This window comes from Brassica napus, chromosome C8 (genome assembly GCF_020379485.1).
Source record: "Brassica napus cultivar Da-Ae chromosome C8, Da-Ae, whole genome shotgun sequence".
Classification (NCBI taxonomy): Eukaryota; Viridiplantae; Streptophyta; class Magnoliopsida; order Brassicales; family Brassicaceae; genus Brassica; species Brassica napus.
Window position 1 is genome coordinate 1,105,423 of NC_063451.1, and position 23,134 is coordinate 1,128,556.

Genomic DNA, 23,134 nt, shown 5'->3' on the forward strand with positions numbered 1-23,134 from the left:
TACGCGCTACCAAAGGAGAAAAGGGTCCAAAACTGCTCTAACTTGTCACATCCGCACTGTCAGATTTTCCTTTGGTTAGTTTCTCAATTCTTCTCCCATTAGTGTTACTTCGCCAATTCACCCAAAAAGAAAACATATAGCCAGTGAAAAAGGCTAATATCATTCGCCTGTGAGATCTGAATCTATAAAGTTATTCGTCACTTCACTCACTCCCATTCTCGGATCTCTCGACTCTTCTTGTTCTTCTGTGAGTTTTTCCATTTTTTCCTTCTTTTTTTAACAATCAATGAATGTTTCAGTTTACCCGGAAATCGATACTTTCATTACCGAGAAAATGGAAACACTACTTACTACTCTGTACTCCCAGATCTACTAGTTCAGTTTAGTTCTAAAAGATTTAATCCTTTTTGTTTTGTCTGAGGAAGAACAAAACTTGTCGGTGGTTCCTCCAAAACTAAAGATTTATAAACACTACAGTTACTTGGTTTCCACTTAACTTTAGGTTCTGTTTCAAGATGCTAAGGTTTTGTTTTTGGCACAATAAAAACGGATCTGAATCTTCCATTCCAAGTCTGTTTTTTTATTCCATCCATTTATTGTTAACTTTGAAAATTTGTTGCCACTGACTATCTATATTACACTATCTCACACTTTTGACTGTGTTTAATTCTTCTCTTTATTTATTTATGCAGAGAAACTCACATAGTTAGCTAGAGGAAAGTTTTTGTTTAGGAATCTCTTTTGATTCTTTGGGTTTTGATGATGAGAGGGAGATCTGATGGAGGCCAAAAGAAGCGCCTCATTGCTTCCATCTGCGTGGTGGCTTTATTCCTCTGTTTCTTGTATATGTACTATGATTCCTCTAGCCAAGGTGCATCAGCATTGGAATATGGAAGATCATTGAGAAAACTCGGATCTTCTTATTTGGGTGGTGATGATGATGATACCAAACAGGATGGATCTGTGAGCAATGAAGAAGACAGTCTTGTTGTGGCAAAGAGCTTCCCTGTAAGTTGCTTTATCCAAACTCAAATGTAAACTTATGCTTAATGCAAAAGCTAACTTTGGTGTATACATGTTAAGGTTTGTGATGACAGACATTCAGAGATCATCCCTTGCTTAGATAGGAACTTCATCTACCAAATGAGGTTGAAGCTTGATCTATCTCTAATGGAACATTATGAACGTCACTGTCCTCCACCAGAAAGAAAGTTTAATTGTTTGATTCCTCCTCCATCTGGTTACAAGGTAGCTACATTTTTTGCTTTCTTCTTGCTTTTGATTTCACCACTTTCTGCTACCTTTGTCCTGATTGTTTTTGTTCTTTTAGGTTCCTATAAAGTGGCCTAAGAGCAGAGATGAAGTGTGGCAAGCAAACATACCTCACACTCACCTTGCTAAAGAGAAGTCTGACCAGAACTGGATGGTTGTCAAAGGCGATAAGATCAATTTTCCAGGTGGTGGCACTCATTTCCATTATGGAGCTGATAAGTACATTGCATCCATTGCCAATGTAAGCCTCTTTGCTTAATTTTTTCGTTAATGATAATATGCAATGTTCTAAAAATCGGTTATATCCAAAACGATTTTCTTAAAATCTGATATATGTGATTCAAGTCGGTTTAGACTGTGGTTTAGACTGTTTCGGTTGAAATTAGTCTATATCAATCTAAATATTTTAATCGGTCTAAATCCCTAAATCTGTTTAATTGGTTTGTTTGTGTATCTAATTTTTAAAATTCATCAAAAAAAATTTTATAACTTGACATTAAAAAAAACTAAAATATTTAATATAAAAATGTGTTTCTATTGGCTTCTTGTGACTTGCAGATGCTTAACTTTTCTAACGATGTATTAAACGACCAAGGGAGATTAAGAACGGTTCTTGATGTTGGATGTGGAGTTGCTAGTTTCGGAGCTTACCTCCTCTCATCTGACATAATCGCAATGTCATTAGCGCCTAACGACGTTCACCAGAACCAAATCCAGTTTGCATTAGAGAGAGGCATCCCTGCTTACCTCGGCGTTTTAGGCACCAAGAGACTTCCTTACCCGAGCAGATCATTCGAGCTAGCTCACTGCTCTCGGTGTAGGATCGACTGGCTTCAAAGAGACGGCATCCTTCTTCTCGAGCTGGACCGAGTGCTAAGACCTGGAGGCTATTTCGCTTATTCCTCTCCCGAAGCTTACGCGCAAGACGAAGATAGTTTGAGGATATGGAAGGAGATGAGTACCCTTGTTGAAAGAATGTGTTGGAGAATCGCTGCTAAAAGAAACCAAACTGTTGTTTGGCAGAAACCTTTGAGTAATGACTGTTACTTGGAGAGAGAGGCTGGGACACAGCCTCCTCTTTGTCGCTCGGATGCTGATCCTGATGCTGTTTATGGTGTGTCAATGGAAGCTTGCATCACTCCTTACTCCAAGCGTAAGTACATTAGTTTTTTGAGACATACTTAGTATTAAATTTGGAATTGTCTTATATCTCTATGCACCAGTAAAAAGTCTAGCATTCATTAGGCCGGTACACCAGAAATTTTACTTTTTCTAGGATAAATATGTATTCTAAAGAATAAAAAAAGAAATCGGGGTTTGAGGATATTATAAATATGGGTCCAAAGGGTTATTTCGTTCGCATAATAATTTACAAACTCTAAATGGGTATCTGAGCGTTTTGGTTTCTTTGCTTTCTTTGAGTTTGATTTGCGTTTGTTCACAACACTTAGTTCCCATTTTCTCTAATTTGTTTCTTTGTTAAATACAGATGACCATAAAACCAAGGGAAGTGGGTTAGCTCCTTGGCCAGCTAGGATGACTTCTCCTCCTCCTCGTCTTGCAGATTTTGGTTACTCAACACATATGTTTGAGAAAGACACGGTACGAGTGGTTTTTTTACTCTGAAAAAGATTATAGAACACACACACAAAAAGAGTTTAAGCATATTGTTTTGTTTATCTTCTTTTTGTTTGCAGGAGCTTTGGAAACAGCAAGTGGACAGTTACTGGAACCTAATGTCGTCAAAAATAAAAGCAAACACTGTGAGGAACATAATGGACATGAAAGCTCACATGGGTTCTTTCGCAGCTGCTCTTAAAGACAAAGATGTATGGGTTATGAACGTTGTCTCTCCCTACGGTCCCAACACTCTTAAACTCATCTACGACCGCGGTTTAATCGGGACAAATCATAACTGGTACAAACCTCATAGTCGTTAACTTTTTAACAATAATAGTTCACGTTTTCACCATTCCTCTTTATTGTTAGGTGTGAGGCTTTCTCTACGTACCCGCGAACATACGATCTATTGCACGCATGGACTGTTTTTTCAGACATTAAAAGCAAAGGATGCAGTGTGGAGGATCTATTACTTGAGATGGATAGGATTCTTAGACCTACAGGATTCATCATCATCAGGGATAAGGAGAGCATAGTTGAATCGATCAAGAAGTATATGAAGGCTCTGCATTGGGAGGTTGTGGCATTGGAGAAGGTAACTACAGGTTCAGAACTTGACCAAGACAATGAAGATGGTGAGAACAATGTGGTTTTTATTGTTCGGAAGAAACTTTGGCTCACCAGTGAAAGCCTTAGGGACAATGAGTGATCAAATGAAAAGCAGAAGGAGAAAAAGAAAAGAAATTGTTTTATTCCCACAAGTTCTTATATAGTTTTATTTTGATTTTTGTAGTTGATTTGTACCTCATAAGCAATATTATATAAATACTAAAATTAATCATTGTTTTTTTTAAAAAAAATTCTCTTTGGATGTTTCTATTGATTTTAAGTCTTTCAGAGTTCCAGTCTTTAGATTATGTTAGATAAAAACTAGATGTATAAGTCGTTATACTTGGTCAATCTCTATCTTTTTCGCTGAATCATCATGTGCAAAAGTTGGAAAGAATTTATACCTTGTTAATATTTTCCTACTCCACATAGAAGACCAGGAACATATAATTCATTTTTGTTAATATTTTCCAAAATAACTGATTACGATTTTACTAAAAGAAATATTATACGGAGGAGCAATTAAGAAATGTATTTCCTGAAAATTTACAATACACAAACAAAAATAAATTTAAAATTCCCAAAACTGCTGGATTCATTGCCAACAAATAATTTACCTCCCATTAATATCCTTCCCAAAATGAAAACATTTATTACTCCAAAATTTTAACTAGCATTGAACACACCATACCTACTCAGTTTTACTTAAAATGGTGATATATGATAATTAGACATATCTATATACTTAAAATTTTAATTTACTTGTGATCTAGGTTATTATTTTTTGTATGATTTTGTGGTTTGTATTTTAGGTTTGCATTTTCAAAAAATGTATAAGAAAAAAGATCATATAATATCACATAAATAGTATCAGAAAAATAAATAATATCAATTTGAAACATTTATTAAATAAATGATACAAAATATTTGTTTGTATGAGGAAAACTTTGAGGATGTGAGTATGATTCATATTCCTCAGAGTCGGAATGGTCAGACGGATTCGCTAGCGAGAGAAGCAAGAATCAGAAGTTATATTTTCTCCAATATAGATCAGATCTGGACAAACGGAAGTGCTCTTCGGAGAATCGGCTTGTTTGCCCACAACTTGAGCTATTAAATGAACAGCTAACCAAAAAAAAATACACCAAATAATATAATAAACATTGATTTTCTATTTTAATTACTAAATATACAATATATATATATATATATTTTTTAAAAAAAATAAACTATCAATTCTATAAATTAATAAAATATTATATTTCTAACATTATTAATTTATAGAATTTTTACTGACATACTTTTGCCTTCAGCATGCATCTACAAATATAATTGTTAATAGTCTTTTTAGAGATTACTTTCTTCGTGTTGTTATTGCTTACATTTTGCTTGTGTTAAAACGGTCTTCTTCATGTTCAATTATCAACCACTATGATAATCTTTGGGTCCTGACCGACTCGAGCAAAATAACTAATATAACATTAACCATAACATGTTCATGTCTTTTGCTATACATATTCATTAAGATGGTTTAATACATAAATGCTAAGATTCAATTCGATTGCAAGGGATGAAGGAAGATACAGTACAAAGAATATGTACAATAATTATATATATATATACTTGGTCGGCCCGTCGGCGGGATGAAAATTAACAAATAATTTAAATAGTTAGAATTAATATTTAATATAAATTGTTATTATTTAAAAATATGTATATTAGTTAATTTTGTACATCTTATTGTATTTGAAGACTAAATAAATCATGTTATCTGAAAATTAGTTATGATTTTTTTAAAATAAATAAAACAGTCCAATATGGACACAAGATGAACATTATATAATAGTTGCCAAAAAAAAAAGATGAACATTATATAATAATTTACTTATCAAAAAAAACATTACATATGAAATATCAAATCGAGAAAAAGCATATATTTTGTAAATAATTAACGTTAATATATTTGTATTCTTTTTCTTTTATATTTATTTTTGTTTTGTAGTACTGTTTTCCTAGTATTTTATTAGGTTTTCTTTTCTTAAACTATACTTGCATTAAGAACATGGAAACTATCACCAAACTTCTATGAGATTAGAAACAGATAAAATAAAGTATAAAAAAACCAACCTGACCAGGTGAGATCTTGATCTAGAGAGTAGGCATATCTTGTTCTCGTTTTCTCTACCATATGAGTTTCTTGGGTCCATTTGTTGTCTTTTAATCATCTCCACATTTTACATTTTTGTAATTTCTCCTTTTCTGAACTATCGCTATAACAATAGTTTCAAAAAAAAAAACTATCGCTACAATAACAGTTCAGGAAATCATTAAATCAATATTTGATTTTCCATTTAGAAATGATATTTACATATCTTGTTTATCTTTACCTTTTTCACTATGGAGTATGTACGTAGCTTTTTCAGTATCTAAAGAGGGAAAACTTATAAATCGATCAACAGAGTACAAAAATTCATGAAAAAAAAATTATTTGAGAATGAAGAGTTTGTGTGTGTTTTTAGTTTCACAAACCTGAACTTTAATCTTCATCCTCCAATTTTGCAGTAGGATCCACCTATCAATCCATAGCATATATTGTTTTTCTTCTGCTCATTTAGTTGAAAAAATATATTTTGAAGACTATTGTTGTGCCACTACTTGATGAGAAACTATTTTGATCTGCATCTAAAACTGTAGTACGATCATTAGAAGCTTTAGATCAATAAGGTTAGAAATTGAAAATTCAGAGAGAATCAATGGAGTTGTTGCAAAAGAAAAAAATAACTTACAATTTCTAAATGAGGAAGAGATGAATTTAAAACTATGGCAACGTGAGTGGGTTTCAGAGAGAGATAATGGGTGTAGTGTGAGAAGTATTAGGGATTTTATTTTGTAAAGAAAAGAAATTAATAGAAGCAGTTGATAAAAGATACGTTATTTGATTTAAACGTTTAATTTCAATTTTTTTTTTGCATTTTTCTTTTTTTAAAATTTAAATTAATTTCCATATGGCAGTATCTGATTCGTCTGGTGACTTGTGATTTAGTATATAAGGTTCATAGATTTGTAGATTAATGTGATTACCATATTTTGTGTTTTTCAGTGCAAAACTATTGTTGAAAAAGAGGTTTTTACTTCACAAAGAATCTGAAACATTCATTTATTTGTTTTTGTAATGAATATTCTTTTTTGCTATATTAGCTGATTTGTCATATGCATGTTAGTTAGTAGATTTGTTATCTCTGAAGTTTTATATGGATTAACACTATTTTTTACCAAACCTTGTAATTGTACATTTTGAATTAGTAAAAAATGGCAGATGATGAATAAATTATTTAAAATTTTAAAAAGTATTAGAAAAAAAGTAGAATATTTTCTTTTATCTGGATTGGTTTTTATATCAGAGATATTGTTTTTTATTCGTCAGATAAAAAAAATTATACCTAAAGCTCCTATTAATAAAAATATAGGATTTAACGCAAGAATTTTTTTTTTTTGTAGCACAAAATGCCTAAAACCAATTTTCCCTTTATGAAAGCACATGAAAAATATGTGGATTGAACTTATAATTCTTAATTTCTTAATCTAGGAATATAAATTAGAATAATTGAGTATCACTATTTTTTATTAAATCTCTTTGCTATGGATACAAATGGTTATAAAACAAACTTAGTCGAAGTTATGTTAGGCTCAAAATCAAAGGGGAATAGAGGCAATGAAAGGTTACATAGTGACATTGATGGAAACTTCGAATCATAGGAATCCACACTTCTACGTGGACAAAACCTAACCTATTGGTTCATCCATTTCCCACCATGTTTATAATAAGGTGGAGATACTGTTCAATCTTAAAGTTGTATCCAATTAAATGACAACAAATGCAGGGATAATAAAAGAGGTCATGCAAATATATCAAGTGAAAAGAAAAGCCGGGTTGGATGGTTACTATACAGACCAGTGGGGATCCCGAGTACTTTAGAGCTGCAGTCAAATCCTTCGAAAATTAGATCTCTTGTACGCATGATCAATTATTAAAAGTGTTCTCTATACCTGCAAATGCAAACGTTCAGAAGTCTTTCATTGAGATGAACAAAGCTTACCATGGAAAATCTCGTGAGTGTCTCCTTACAGTCTCGAAACCAAGGAAGACCCCATTTTCTGGTTAAAGTCGAGAAGAGAATTTGATGACTTCGTCTGCAGATGTATACATATGAGTTTTTTTAAGGAAAAGAGCGCACATCAGTCACTTTGGTCGCAGTAGCTTCACCAGCCAAAACACCAGGCCTGCCAATTGTACACAACCAAAAAGACGTAAGTGAAACAGTAGTATCCTTGGTGACATGTACTGATAAAAAGCAACGTCACCCAAAAAGTGGAACTAGCCTTTTTGCGACCCACAGCGAGTTGATCGGCATTGTTCTTTTTCTTGTCCATTCGCTTCATTCTTTTCTTGTTCCCACAAGAACACTTCGTGCATCACCACCATGTCCAAGAATTCAAACCTGTTTGTGAGTGGGAGGAAGACATTCAATAAAGAAGATGACCAAGGTGAGAACTGAGTAAAAAATTTAACAGCAGCTACACCATGCCTAGTATTCAAAAAATAAGAAAATAGCTTCCAGTGGTAAATGCATATGTTTACAATATCAAATCTTTACCTTTTAACATAGCATAGACTTCATGATTACTCTCCATGTTGTTTCTTGTCTGCTCAGCTGCCAATAAAAAATATAAAAATCATGTTGTGAACGGTTAAGTACATGACTGCATAACTTTTCATATATAGTTTTAGTTAATGAGACCTTGCCTAGTATCACTTGAGACGACGCATCACATGCATATCAGGTAAGTTAATTGGCGGCTTCAATCACGCGACCACTCTCCTCCATAGCTCGGCCAAGTATCGAACCTTCACTGATACCGAGCAGTAGATCGATTCATGAATTGAAAATCAGAGAATAACAGAAAAACTGGTTATAAAAGAAAGAGAAGGCCTTACCAATGACCTCACGCTTGGGTCCCATCCCGAAGCTCAGGTATCCAAAGCTACGTTCTCTTTCAAATACTGCCTCAATCAACTACACGTCAGTTGGGGAACATCACTTGAACGGTGTAGGAGCAGCGTCTGGACTTCAAATCAGAAAGGAGAATCGATGAGTTAGCCATTTCAAAGAAAGTAGTTAAGCTTTGGCGTTTTGAAGGATTGAGATGATGATGTTCAAGGGAAGGATGCTAACCTTTACATAGGTGTAGATACACAGACTTTCAGGGGGTAAACTCGCATTCAATGTCAGATCGTGAGTTAAGAAGAGGGTAAAGGCGATTGATCTAACTCTGAGCGTTTCAGTAGATTAGAAGAGAATATAGAGCGACGGGAGAGAAGAGAATACCTGGCCACTCGATCGTTTTCGTTTCAGACGAACGGAAGAAATGTTTTGGTATCGAAGACGAAACCCTAGAAACATTGTTCGGCTCATAAAAAATTGGGCTTTCAATAATGGGCTCCACTCTATAATAAAATGCAGTGTCGGCTTCCAGAGACCACGAATTGATGACGTGTCATCTGACGGGACCCTCTAAAAGTGATTCAAAATGTATTTTATATATAAATTTTTTTTTTTTATAGAAAATATTTTTTTCTAAAAAAATGTTAATAAAGTCAATGCATGGATGTAAATTTATATGAAAATCATTTAAGAAATATTTTATGGAAAATAAAATTTATATTATTGATCGAATTAATATTTTTGGCTTTTAAACAATTTCTTAAAAACGTTTTTGTTAATTACATAATTTGTTTGCTAATGAACTGATCTCATTTTTAAAATATTTTAGGTCAAAAAATTATTTGTCGCATAAAAACCTAACGTGTAGGCCGAAGAATCTCATGTCTACTATTTGGTTACAAAGAAACTATGTCAATTCGATGTTATATAATGATTTAACAATTTAAAAGTTAATTATGGTTATGAGAAGTTTACGTTCACGTGTCAATCCTATTTGTAATACCCATCTTCATGGAAAAGAATTATTTCTAAATAAATAATTCTAGTAATTTATTTTGGGAATTTATTACGAGTTAGTAATTTATTTTTCAAAAATAAATTTTTCTCAAGACATAAATATTAAGCTAAAGTTGAGGAGCTATCGAGGCATTAAAAGTAAGCCAGTTGCTTAATTGGATAATTAAGTAATCTTTTAAGGAGTAAGGTGACCAATGAGAAAAGAGTTTTGGTCACCAAGTTGGATTATTTAATTATCCTTAAAGAAAAGGGATACATGGCTAAAAGAGAAAGGGAGAAGAGTGATTCATATTCAGTTGTGCTGTGTCATTACCACGTGCTCATCTTGGAGTAGAGATAAAATAGAGATGGTGGTTACCTGGGAAAATTATAGAGAGAGCAATTAGCTTAATCATTATAATAAAACATGGCCAGGGAGGAGTGTGACATTTGTCACTACCTTATATGATGTGCTTAGCTATATAAGGGCTGCAACTTTCCACTTGTTCTCGACTCCAACGACGAAGAGAAAAAAAAGCAAAGGAAGAGAAGAAAATAATAAGAGAAAGGGAAGAGAAAAAAAAGAAAAGAAAAGAAAATTAAGAAATAATTTTAAAGAGCTGCTTAGAGAGGCAAGACATGTTACAAGATTGAGGCATTAACGGTACGAAATCAAGAAGAAGATTTGGAGGGAACAAAAAAGGTTTGGTCAGCTTCCGAAATCAGAAAATCAAGCCACATCGGTTAACCACTGTGAATCACAGTTAATTGTTTGTTAACGAATTTTTGATGCAGGTTCCTGACATCGGAGACGGCTTCCGAGCTAGGATAGCCGGACCGGTCTAGGTGTCAGTTTGTGGATCCGAGGCTTGAGACGATGTCTGGGCTAAGTGGATAGCAAGACTAGTCTAAGCACCCGGATTATTGTGATTGTGTGATTATTATATGTTGTTATAGTGTGTACCTCATGTGGGTACTATTGTGTGAGAACCTCGTGGTGGTTCTAGTAGTAGTTTGCAGGTCATTGCTTCCTCAAATGGTACCACTAAGCCGGTCGTGGTCCGGAAAGTGGTCGGCTCGGTTTAACTTGGTTTGATCACCAAGGCCGAGAGTCACACGTGGATGTGACAGCCCCCGGCGAGTCCGATAGAGGACCGGGGCACAGCGATTCCGATTGAGGACCGTGACCGGGCGATTCCCCAGCGCCTACGCCAGTGTGGTGTAATAGTGAAGGGATTGCCGGTGTCCCTTATGTGGAGGAAGAATGATTCGGTTGGGCCCTAAAAGTATATATATATGGTTGATTGATGTGACACTCATAAAGAATGTTTTGAATTATTATGGTTTAATGGTTTATTGCTTAAATCGGTCATGTTTTATTATCTTGAATATTGATTGTTGAACTACCCGTCTTGCTTGTGTTTGGGGTTGGGTTTAGAATGACAGGTAGTTGTATATGCTAGATAGGGAACTATGGCTCACTGAGTGAAACTCCTCACATCCTTTTGCAGGTGAACAGTAGAAAGCACCATAGCGCTCGTGGAACTGTAGGAGCTGGTGTAGATTGGACATCTTTTGCTAAAGACTCGTTTTCAAGATATATGAATGTATGTTTTACTTTCGGCTGCGTCCATGGACCCTATGTATCATATTTTGGGCTTGTGAACTTCATGTTATATATATATATATATATATATATGAAATAAAATATGTTTTATATTCGTGACTTGTTGAATCTGATATTAGGTTAGTCCAACCTAACACAACTCTATGATTCGGTACGGGTTGCAAAGCCTCAGGCCGAAGATTAGAGGAAACGAGTTTTGAATGGATATTCTGGGTTACAGAATTATGTTTTGTGACTTGGAAAGTCTATTCTCAACCCGTTGTAACACTTTCGGACTTGGCAGAGGAAGGTCGTTTGGGCATGTTCTTGTTTGACTATTGCCTGAATGGTTGACCAATGTCTAAAAACGGTTCGGGGGTGTTACACTATCTATCTTAGATATTTTTCTCCTTTTTTGTATCATTTTGGTTATTGCTCGATATAATTATTGATTTTGAGTTTATTCTCATTTCTTTCTTTTATTTTGGCATGAGATTTAGAAAATGTTTAAGATTCAAAATTATTAAAGAGATGCATACTTAGGTTAAGATCTACGCCTTGTGCAGGATAAATATTTTATATTTATTACTTATTTTATATTTTTCTGCATATTATGAAATAATAAAATTATAATTATATATTAAATAACTAAGAAATCAGTTACTATTATGTAATAAATTGGCTTGCACATATAAATCAAATGACCGCTCTTGTTTATTCGCAATCATTTTAGGATAAATAAATCAAAACAATCAACTTTATCCATCGTATGTGATATATAATTAACTTTAAATGATATGAATTATATATATATATATATATATATATATTAACGTAAACACCAATTAAAATAAAATTATTTATTTATATGATTTTATTATCATTGTATCTTATTATAGAAAAAATTTAAACATTGATCACAAAAGTTTATGTGAGAATTTTAACAGTTTTAGTAATCTATACTCGTTTTGAAAAATTCAAAATACAACATATTAAAAAAAAATCTAAAATTTTAATATATGATTAATGTAATTGTGTAATTTATTTTAATAATAAAGAATTAAACAAAAATGATAGAAAGTATACAAATTATTAGCAAATCTTCATTATTTAAAATCATTACTTACTATATATCATAATCAAATTAGGTAATTCCGTAGGTTTTATTTTAAAAAATAATATATAATAAATTTCAGTTTTATAAATAAATGGTCCATAATGGACATACTATATAATATAACATTCCCTAACAATTTAATTTTGGACTAACAAAATTCTCAATTGATTTTCAAGCCGCCACGTAAACAAATTAACATTCCAATTACGTGACAACTCAGCATAATAATTTTAACAGTTTTAGTAATTTGGTCACTTTTTAAATTCAAAATATAACATATACGAAAAATCTATATTTTAATTTTATAGCTAATTTGATTGTTTAATTTATTTTAATAATATAAAATTAATCAAAAAAGATGGATGAGATATAAAGTGTTATCAAATCTTTATTATTAGAATCATTAATTGTTATATATATATTATTCATATTTGGTAATTCCGTAGCTTTTATTTAAGGAAATAAAAGAAAATAGTAATTGTACACGCTAATTAATTTTATGATTAGTTTAATGAAAAGTATAATATATACTTAATTGGACCAACATATTTTCTAAAGATTCTGAATTTTATTCTGGTGATGACACATGACTATAATTAAAGGTTGTAATGTTTTTCAATTAATATATAAGGGATTAACAAACATGTGAATATATTTTCCTCAAAATAGGGTTGGCATCATGCATGCATCTCCTCACTTTTACACATAAATTTGTATATAAATATAGTTCAATAGATGTGTTTCAATCTCTTGCATCTTCATTAATATACAAATATAAAGATTTACAGAAAATGATCGGTGGATTTGGCATGAAAAAGGATCTCATGCATGTTTCAAACCACCATGAATGTTCCCTTTGTAAAAGAATCTTCTTAACACCTCAAGACCAAATCTCGCACTCCAACACTTTTCACTCCAATCATCATTTCTTCACCTTCTCTTCCTCTACCGCAGCCGCACCCACAACCTTCCGACACTACAGGAACCATAATCATGCTTTGTCTGGGAGGAGTCGTTTCAACTTGAATTATTACCGTAGTGGTCATCATATAGATGAACAAGGGAGGTTTCATAAAAGATTTCCAGCGAACACTCCTGCTAACAATTCTAACTTTTTGTCTAGGCAGCAGGAGAAGCCGAAGCTGATTAATTTTTTTCCGGCGATGGCATCGGAAAGTTCTCGTACGCTTCCGCTTCTTTGCCAGCTGGAGCAACGGAGACCGCAAGGTCCGCTAGATACTGCAACCGAGAGTGGTTCCATCGACTTGACATTGAGGCTGTGACTTGGAGAGCGCATTTTTATGTTGTTGTTTTTTTTGTCTTATTTTGTTTTATTGTTGTTGTCGGAATGATAAGTATACTATATGTATTTCCTTGGAATAATAATAAGTTTTATTGTTGCTGTTAGAATGATTAATACACTATATACGTTGAGTAAGGGTTTATGAATAGTAATGTGATCATGTATCTACTTAACATACCTATCACTCAATCTGTGGCTTAATATCGTCTACGTACACAGGAATTATCGATCCTCCTTCACAACTTATTCTATTCTCCATTTTTTTTTCAACTAAATGGTTAAACCCGGATCTATTTAAGACACAGATCTAACTTCCGGATGGAGGTACAGCTCATGGATAGACCATTTCATGAGCATTCAAATGAGCCAAAAGCAATAATCTCTATATTTTCAAGGATAACTATTTACCAAGTCTCCATATACATTCACAAGTCATTTCCTCGATTCACAATCTCCATATACATTCACAAATCGATATGGTATTGAACCATTTTTTCAATCTTTAAACCAAACATCAATAAAGTCATCAAATTCTGAATTGACCAAACAAAATCCTAACTCTACGTTGCCTCCATTAGAATAGAAAGAAATCTATTTATAAAAATATATATAAACAGTAAAAATAAAAAACTTGAAAAAGATAATTTTGCGTCTATTTTTTTGTGTAAAAAAGTTCAGCGCTCTCCACCATCTTCTCAACCAAGAATTTGTCTGAAACCTAATTTCAAGTCTCTCTAGATCTCGCCCTCTTTCCAATTCTCTGTTAAAAGAAACATTAAAATCAATGCGATGAAGGTTTACATTCTCTGATCACTTTACATTCTTTGTTATGTCCGAACGTTTTAAATGTTACTTTTGCAGTCTCTCTTAATCTCTTAAGACTCCTTGAATGACAGAACATTGATTTGTTATGTTTGTTTGCTCTACACGTTAGGGCTTGGCACATCCACAGAGTTGCAGCATCTGAATTTCTAACGGAAAATCATTCCTCCCGAGATGAGCACGTCCGTTAAAGGCTTTCTCAAAGGCCTTCGCCACATTACTCAGATTTTCGGTGAGTCTCCTCATCTCATCAACTCACAGAAACATATTGACGTTTCTTGTGACACAAGTCAGATCTTTATATGATGAAAAAATCTAAATTGCAGATGAAGGTAAAGACCATGATATCCAGATCGGGTTTCCCACCGATGTAAAGCATGTCGCCCACATAGGATCCGATGGTCCCGCATCAAATGCACCAAGCTGGGTACGGTTTCTACATTTCTACGTATTTATCATCATATATGTATGTATAAGTATACTCGATCGCTACTGTTTAAAAAATGGATAGACGGGCGCATAGACCGTCTAGACCAATTTTTAAAAAATAATAATCGTAATAGAAAAATTGTTTTGTTTATAACCGATTTGGAACACTCTCTACGTATTTATCCCCGTATAAGTATACTCATCATAGGTTAAAAATGTAGATGAATGACTTCAACCCTCAAGGAAATGAGAATGGCCAAGTAGTTTCTCGGAGGGATGCCAACAACAATCCAATAGGAGAAGGAGTTGGATTACAAGAGTTGTTGCCTCCACCTGATAAACCAAAGCACAAGAAGACAAGGCGTAAGTCCGAGTCACAAAACGGTTCTCCTCCTAGGCGAAACAGCAACGTGTTACCATCGGAAATGGTACCAAGACCCTCGAGACGTCACCACAGGAGTAGGCACGCGTCGTTGGATTCGTCGAATGATCCATCGCTCAGGAGGAGGCGTGTTGTTGTCTCGGTTAACGACGAGGAAGGTTCTAATCAACTTTCAGACAGTTCTTCTGCTTCCCATAGAAAGTCTTCGTCGCGTCATAGGAAGGTGAAAGGATCAGGAGGAGGAGAGGTGTCCATGAAGAAGACCAAAGCTAAACAGGAGAAATCAACTGTTCAATCAGACGGTACATGTAATGATAATAATACTGGCGACAAAGACTAAAACTGATTTTGGTCGGTCACATGTGGCTGTGACTATTTTCGTATTTCTTGACTGTTCCTTAGAGAAAAAAAAAACTTATTTGTTTCACAATGACAATGGTTCACCACCAGAGGGGGGTGATGATATCGTAGGAGATATTCTAGTTATTACAATTCTGGTCGAAAGAGTACTGGTCACTGAATGATTCTATACTGAAGAAAGATCAAAGCTGCTTCTGAATTTTCTTAGTAGTTTGGCGCTGTTAGAGATGGACTAATCAACATTATGGACATACAAGTTGTAGCATATTCAACTATTGAGGAAGAAATTATATGATATAATAAATCCATAAAGACTAGTGAATCGAATAAGACAAAACAAAATGGTGATGTATATATCAACAACCTCGCTTCTATTACACTCCTTCACCAGATTGATTCACCGTTTCACAATTATCTAAACAATATTATAAGATTCCTTCCTAGGAACTTAAACATAACAACAAGAACTTTGCAATTTTGACTAAAAAGATGTCGGGATCCACTATTTAGTGGAAACCCTCCAAAAATAAGCGTATGCCACTTAAGCATGGAGAGCACACGGTATTCTTTAGTAAAAGGCGAAAGAATAGTTCGCTTTGTGCTCACCACATGGCTGCGTGATTCGCTAACTCCGAACGAGACCTTTACTTATCTACAACTATTGCTGCTCGTTACTTCCAACTGCTCGATGTGGGACGTATAAAGCAAAATACGTTATTCATCTCACAAAGTAATTATTCGTGGGCTTTAAATGGGCCTGAAACACTTCTGAGAGTTGGGCTTCTTAAACACAAGATGTCATCTTCTTCCATCCACTTAACCCGAGTGTGAGAAAAACCCTCAACACTAACGCTATATAGACTTGCAAACCCTAATTTTCTTACACCAGGTCTCATCTCAAGCCGTCAAAAAAAAAATGTCGAAGCGAGGTTCGTACCCTTCTTCTCCTCGTCGTTGAAATTTCCATTGTGCTTATACATTGCTTTAATCGGGTTTTGGTGTTTTTTGATAAACTGATTAGGACGTGGAGGAACGTCGGGGAACAAGTTCAGGATGTCGCTGGGTCTCCCCGTGGCGGCGACGGTGAACTGTGCTGACAACACGGGTGCCAAGAACCTTTACATCATTTCGGTTAAAGGAATCAAGGGTCGTCTCAACAGGTTGCCTTCAGCTTGCGTCGGCGACATGGTGATGGCTACAGTCAAGAAGGGTAAGCCTGATCTGAGGAAGAAGGTTCTTCCAGCTGTCATCGTTAGGCAGAGGAAGCCGTGGCGCCGAAAGGATGGTGTCTTCATGTACTTCGAAGGTAAAATTCACTTTCTTTAAACACTAATTAAATTCGTGATCAGACCAGACACTTGTTAGAGGGTGTTGTTATGTCTCTGGAAAAGTTAATTTGTGTGCTCCATTTGGACTCCACATGCTAAAACCTGTTTTGAAATGTTGGTCATGTTACTTATCAATAGTTAGTGATACGTAGTTTAAGCTATGACCAGGTTTAATCGTCATTTTGATTTATTTGGTTGGTTATAGGATTAATATATTGTCCAGGCTTAAGTCAAGTACCCACCGACGCGTTTTATAGGGTGTTGATACGGTTACAAGTCTGGGAAATTTAATTGTGTCCTTCGTTACAGATGCTTTATTGCTTGAACGCTTGCTTCTGCTCCATATGGACTCTATATATCACTTTATCTTTGTTTCTTCTCAATTGTTTGTTTAGTTATCCCATTGGTGATTGTATATGTAAAAAAAATATACTAATCTGGTGCTCTTGTTTTTCTATTGCGCAGATAATGCTGGAGTCATCGTCAACCCCAAGGGAGAAATGAAAGGTTCTGCGATCACTGGTCCCATTGGTAAAGAGTGCGCTGATCTCTGGCCAAGAATTGCTAGTGCTGCCAATGCCATTGTCTAGGGATCGATCAGTCACTGATTGGTCTTTTATGGCTGTGCATTTTGATTATCTTTCTGAATATTGTTGGAGTTCTAAATATATCAAAAACAAATTTGAGGATTTTTGTAGTTGGTATTTTGTTTTTCCGCCATTATGTACGACATTCAATTATTTTGGTTCCTCGTTGAAAATGCACAATCCTTGGCCTATTGTTTCATGTTTTAATCTCTTAAACACAGAGAAAATAAACTATTAGTTTATAACCTTTGTTGAATTGTGTTGCCTCTATGAAGTATGAAAAGCTCCACCTCTCAATCAAATTAAAAAGTTCATCTTCATGCCTAATGTTTCAAGATTTGGTGGAAGGTTGTTTTCCAGTACGTTTCACCTGTTCGTGATCAAAGTTGGGTTGTTGCAACTTCTCATGGCAAGAACATCTCAATCTTGTAAGTTTAAGACTTGCATACAATATTCAAATGACTATCATTATACAACACTCAACAAATACAGTAGATATTGTAATATCATACCATGTTATATAATTAGTATCTACAAAACTTTGTAAGTCTATGTAACATAATAACAAACCCTCTCTCTCTTCACTACAGTTTTATTCATCATGAGCTGCCTAAACCCATTATTCATCTCTCTCTTTTCTTATGTTCTAAATATTTCCGAGAAAATATGAGTCATGGCTAAAAATTGCACTAGTAAATATACAAATAAACCTCTATAAAATACTATTTTGTGATTATATGACCATATAATCAAACTCAAATCCAAGACTGGATTGGATAACTGCACTTGAAAGAGTTGACACCACTTATGTGTGAAAATATGTCCGAAGAATCAACCAATTGTTCTTCTTCCTTGACCCCCACCTGCAAACCAAACCGGTTTAAAACGTTTATCATATCAAAAACGTAAATTTCATATGGTTTTAACTGTTATAAAACCATATTAATCTTACATCATCATCGTCTTCTTCGTGATGGCTTGAAGAACCATGTCTATGTGGTTCACACAATTCATCGTTCTTTGCAAATCTTCCTCTAACTCTTGGACGACTATCAGCCAAAGTCTTCCTACATGCATACTATTTAAACAAAACTTTACTTTAACCAAACCGGTATATTGATAACAAATGGTTTAGTCTGGTGTCTGGTTATAATGGTTAAGCAAAGATACCTTAATTTTCTTGCTGAAGTTCCTCTCGTTTCTCTTCTTCATATACCTATGAATCTTCTCTTTCCTCTGCTCGGCAGTGAGTTTAGCTACTTTGTTGACACTCCCATCGTCTAAACCGGTTATATCTGTTCCACACTGTGGAAGAACCGGTGTTGCCACAAGGTGGTTCTGGTTTTCTCCACCGTCAAGTGTCTATTTCAAACAAAAACCGGTAAATACCGGGTACAGATATTTAACCGGATTATTATACCGGTTTCATTAAATATTTATATTGGAATTTGTACCTGGAGATGGTGATTTTCTGGATTGAAGATGGGTTTAATCGAATCTGGGAAGAACATTCCACTAGTATCAGCCTGAATCTTCATCAATTGATCATGTGATGGTTTAAAATCTGAACCCAAATGGATACTCCCAGAGTAAAAACCGGATCTCTCCATGTTTAAACCGGTATTCATCATATTCCCGGTTACAGACATGTAAGTTGGTAAACCGGGATTACCCAAGAAAGAGCAAGAAGGGGAAGTAGGGTTTAGGGAGCCAATATTGTAACTTGGGACAGAAGAAAGACAATCATCTTCGAAAACCGATAAAGGCGGAGGCAGGGGATCACAAGAAGATGAAGAGTAGAGGACGTTGGGAGGCTGATGAAGCTGAACACCGGTGAAATCAAACTGGTCTTGGAGTTGATCAGAGGCTGAAAACTGAATAGAGGAAGAGAAATCGATGGAAGCTGTGATGTCGTTATCGAAATCGTCTTGTGAATCGAATATGATTGATAAGTCCCCGTTGTCATTATTGTTGTTGTTATTGTTGTCTTCATGGTCTTGCTTCGAACCATTGTTGTTGTTGTTGTTGTTTTCAACATAGCCACAACAATTTGAAGCAGAGGTCACTTCAGAAGTTTGATTAAAGGTCTCTTGAAAGAATTGTGGATCACAAAAGTCAACGATTTGTGCGGTGAGAGGGCTTGTGATCTCATCCTACGTACAACATAACAACAAGAAGGTTAGATTGATTTAGCTGAAAAACATAGCAAAATATGCACCTATTTGTTTTTGAGACATACTTTGAAGACTTGCATAAAAAAGCTACTTAGACGGACAATCTTGCGAAGCAAGAAACAAAAATTTAGATACCCTTTTAACTTAATACAGTTGTTTAGAGAGAACATGTTATTTATATTGTCAGATCTAATTCGTTATTCGTGTGTTTTATCAAGAGGGAATCTAGATAATTAAAAATTAACGATACCAGAGGGAGAGTTCCATAAAAGGAAAGTTTTTGGATTCTAGTGTTTCTTTTGCGTCGAGAAATGAAGAACATTGCCTAGTAAGAACCAACATTTTTTTTAACATTTCACAATTAAAAAATAAAGGCCTCAATAAGAACAAGAATCATATTTGTATATCAGTTAGATATTTAAATGAAAATTCATGTGATGGTTTTTTTTATTGAAGCTGATATATTTAGCAAGTATGTCAGAGCGTGAATGATTATTACTATTTTTTTGGTTAATATGAATGATTATTATGTTGCGTTAACTTAAATTATACTTGTTCACTAGAAAAATCAATGTTGTAATTTTGACATGCATGTGTCTAAATTACCTAATTTTAATACTATAAGATCCGTATAAAAAATACATGAAACAAAAACAGCTCACTTTTGAAAACTGAAAGTAGTATAATAATTAACTAAAAACAGGTGTGGCGCATCTATTGAATTCTGATAAACTGTTTTATGCTATATATATATATATATATGTCTTGTGGTGAAATGTGGTTGGCTAAAAAGCACGCGAAGCACCGTGCAAACGAGTTAGCCATGAAAAAATTATCCTCGTAATTGTCGTTTCGAAGTGTAGGGAGATCAATAAATTGTGGAGAATAACCACAAACAAAAAAGAAGTAAAAGCAATTGAAGCAAATTGAAAAAGAAGATAAAATTGGAATAACTGGGAAAACGATGTACCTAAAGGTAGGTCTGGTACTTTTATCCGAGATCCGGATTCGATCCGAGATTCGATCCGGATCCGATCAGAAAATCTGGATATCCGGAGGGGCCGAATCCGGATCCGGATAATAAAATGTTGTGGATCCGGATATCTTAATTTTTTAGTCCGGATATCCGGATCCGTAAGTTTTATTAATAACTATTTCAAAAATAGTAATATCTATATATAAAAATTTAATTTATTCAATATGTTTTTATTTTTATAATAGTATATATATAAATTTTTTTGTAACATTATACATAAAAATAATTAAAAACATTATATATTTTTTTATTTTTAAATTATTGTTAATATTTTATATATATTAATATTATTATTTATTTATTTTAAGGATCCAAATCCGGATCCGGATATTACAATTTTTAGAAGGATATCCGACACCCGATCCGTCCCAGGCCTACCTAAAGGAACTTAGACTTTATAATAGAATAATTATTCCATTCAGATATATCACCTAAATTCTGTTAATAGATATTTTTCAAGCGGTTTGATACATGCATGCATGCCTAATAAAGAAGATTTATTTGTATATTATGTTTTCGATACCAAACACAAGGAAGATAAACATGCATTCATTCAAGGGATCAAAGCAGATTCAAAGACAGACAATTAACATTGCATGAAATTTGGTACATAGCGAAAAGAATCATTGAAGGATATAGATTAAGAAGAAAAAGAAAGAGTATACCATTGAGAGCTGTTCGTGCGACGAAATTACGTCCTGCGACATGTTTATATGTGTTTCTGTTATTACGTATGTACTCCAACGTGATGCCAAGGTTTTCTGGGAAATATCAAGAGAAAAATTTCCCAAGAAAGGCTTCTTGAATGCTTTGTAGAATGTGTGGGAGGAGTGATGTATCTGAACAAGAAGATCCGTAGAATTAATATGGGGGAGAAAGGATAATAATTAATCAAATAGAACAAAAAAACAATTCTGTTTAAGACAGAGAAGAAAAGAAAATGTTCTTACAGTTTTCTGGAGAAACTAATTGGAGGTTATGCAAGTTCACGTAACAAGTTATATATAGTTTTTGTTAAATGTGTATGTATATATGTATGTATCTGCATGTATGTAAAGTACTAGTGTGTTAATGTAATAAGTCCTTGAGAAATGCCACGTGGAGACTAACGCCAAACACGCTGGTCCTAGAGTTTCTTATTAGCGTGACACGGACCGTTTTGATTGGATAAAATTTACGTATTTTGAGTTGACGTGGATAATTTGGTCCCACCTAAGTGGTGACTTGGTTGACCTGTAATGGAGTTTGACCCAATTCTTTTGTTTCCGATTATTTTGACCTATTGACTGAAACTTGCACTAAATTAAGCTTTTTATTTATAGAATTGGCTTTTCTATTTTTTTTTTAGTAATATTTGTTTTCTATCTTTTATTTTTCATTTTCTAATTTATTTACTTACTATCTTTTCATGTTGATAAGACGTGGAAAAGAGGACCAGGTCAGTGAAATTTTAATATACTGACAAATTACATAAATCAGAACGTGCAAAGTCAAAAAATGTATATATGATGAAAATAGTTACGTGATGCTTAGTTAAATTCGAAAACTAAAAATTTCATATGAAAATGGTTTCCTCTGGATAAAAATTCTGTGATAGTGATATTTTTAGCATACCATGCTTCGAGTTGTCATTTTCTATGCTGTTGTTATCTCACAGCCATAACGAAATATTGAAATGATCATAAACAACATATGAAAAGATAAGTTTATAGATCAGAATATTGATCGAGGTAACGTAAGGAACGAGCATGCCAATTTTTTAGAGCGAATGTTAAGAACAACAACTTTAATATATATATATATATATATGTCCGGATGAGGTAGTCCAAGTGGAAGGACGGGCCTGTGGTGGCAACCACCATCCGGGTTCGATCCCCCCATGCGGAAACTACCCTGCCTCATCTGGACACCAAAACGGGTACTGGGCATTCGGGCTCAGGGAAAAACCTCTCGGGTGAAGCTGGTCTGCTGTCTGACCGGACCCAGAGATTGACCCGCGAAGCGGGAAACCCTGGATTACAAAAAAAAAATATATATATATATATATATATTTATGCAAAATACAAACAGCTAAACTATTTTAGTAAAAACAATTGAACTATTATATCTTCTGTTTTTTTTTTTTTGAAAATTATTTTATTTATAAAACGTTGAACAATGAATCTTTGTAAGAGAAAACATAATTGTTTTAAAGTATTTTTGGGTATTGTGAATATCTTAAGGTCTCCGGTTCTGTGAAGTTGTGAAGCATTGAAAATCATTGGCATGAGTATCTAATTATCCCCCCGTCCCAAGGTGTACCCGAGATTCGTTTCCAGAATAGTTGTTTTAATACAATGCATATCACCGCTCTTTATTTTTTATTTTTTATTTACAAGATTCAGAGAAATCGGGGGTAATGGAGTTGCAATAACTATTTAAGAAGGAAATGTAAACAGATATATACTTTTGTTTGTCAGAAAAAAAAAAGAAACAGCTTGAGATCAAAGC

General features: G+C 34.1%; 4 protein-coding genes, 1 long non-coding RNA gene and 1 other non-coding gene across 10 annotated transcripts; 3 read left to right on the top strand and 3 right to left on the bottom strand.

Moving 5' to 3' along the window:
* Positions 1-16: 16 nt before the first annotated feature.
* Positions 17-3,769, top strand: LOC106424311 (probable methyltransferase PMT8). The gene is made up of 8 exons (XM_013865062.3): positions 17-247; positions 693-1,008; positions 1,084-1,248; positions 1,331-1,513; positions 1,831-2,425; positions 2,762-2,874; positions 2,970-3,190; positions 3,262-3,769. Exons 2-8 carry the CDS (start codon positions 760-762, stop codon positions 3,599-3,601), a joined length of 1,866 nt encoding a protein of 621 aa, XP_013720516.1. The 5' UTR covers positions 17-247; positions 693-759; the 3' UTR covers positions 3,602-3,769.
* Positions 3,770-4,335: 566 nt separating this feature from the next.
* On the bottom strand, positions 4,336-9,013 carry LOC106407382. Of its 4 annotated transcripts, none has more exons than XR_007327640.1 (8): positions 8,736-8,992; positions 8,498-8,623; positions 8,301-8,412; positions 8,157-8,213; positions 7,864-8,000; positions 7,599-7,782; positions 5,629-7,479; positions 4,336-4,626 (listed from the first exon to the last, which is right to left on the bottom strand). It is a non-coding gene; the product is annotated as an uncharacterized LOC106407382 (long non-coding RNA). The 4 variants fall into 4 exon arrangements; XR_007327639.1 differs by having other exon boundaries at positions 5,629-7,548; positions 7,628-7,782; positions 8,736-8,989; XR_007327638.1 differs by having other exon boundaries at positions 5,629-7,782; positions 8,498-8,628; positions 8,736-9,013.
* Positions 9,014-13,768: 4,755 nt separating this feature from the next.
* Positions 13,769-16,136, top strand: LOC106424298 (CRIB domain-containing protein RIC3). The gene is made up of 4 exons (XM_013865044.3): positions 13,769-14,321; positions 14,461-14,580; positions 14,675-14,775; positions 14,999-16,136. The coding sequence occupies exons 2-4, from the start codon at positions 14,523-14,525 to the stop codon at positions 15,497-15,499; spliced, it is 660 nt and encodes a 219-aa protein (XP_013720498.1). The 5' UTR covers positions 13,769-14,321; positions 14,461-14,522; the 3' UTR covers positions 15,500-16,136.
* On the bottom strand, positions 16,017-16,134 carry LOC125592210. Its single transcript, XR_007328053.1, has one exon. It is a non-coding gene; the product is annotated as a U5 spliceosomal RNA (small nuclear RNA).
* Positions 16,137-16,298: 162 nt separating the features above from the next.
* LOC106424338 (60S ribosomal protein L23) lies at positions 16,299-17,625 on the top strand. Its single transcript, XM_013865091.3, has 3 exons — positions 16,299-16,448; positions 16,541-16,825; positions 17,313-17,625. Exons 1-3 carry the CDS (start codon positions 16,436-16,438, stop codon positions 17,435-17,437), a joined length of 423 nt encoding a protein of 140 aa, XP_013720545.1. The 5' UTR covers positions 16,299-16,435; the 3' UTR covers positions 17,438-17,625.
* LOC111205442 (homeobox protein 2-like) lies at positions 17,494-21,744 on the bottom strand. 2 transcript variants are annotated; one of them, XM_022701254.2, is made up of 5 exons: positions 21,310-21,744; positions 18,889-19,587; positions 18,605-18,796; positions 18,387-18,512; positions 17,494-18,297 (listed from the first exon to the last, which is right to left on the bottom strand). In XM_022701254.2, exons 1-5 carry the CDS (start codon positions 21,349-21,351, stop codon positions 18,190-18,192), a joined length of 1,167 nt encoding a protein of 388 aa, XP_022556975.2. In that variant the 5' UTR covers positions 21,352-21,744; the 3' UTR covers positions 17,494-18,189. The 2 variants fall into 2 exon arrangements, with proteins under 2 accessions (XP_022556975.2, XP_022556974.2); XM_022701253.2 differs by lacking the exon at positions 21,310-21,744 and adding an exon at positions 19,674-19,771.
* Positions 21,745-23,134: the final 1,390 nt, after the last annotated feature.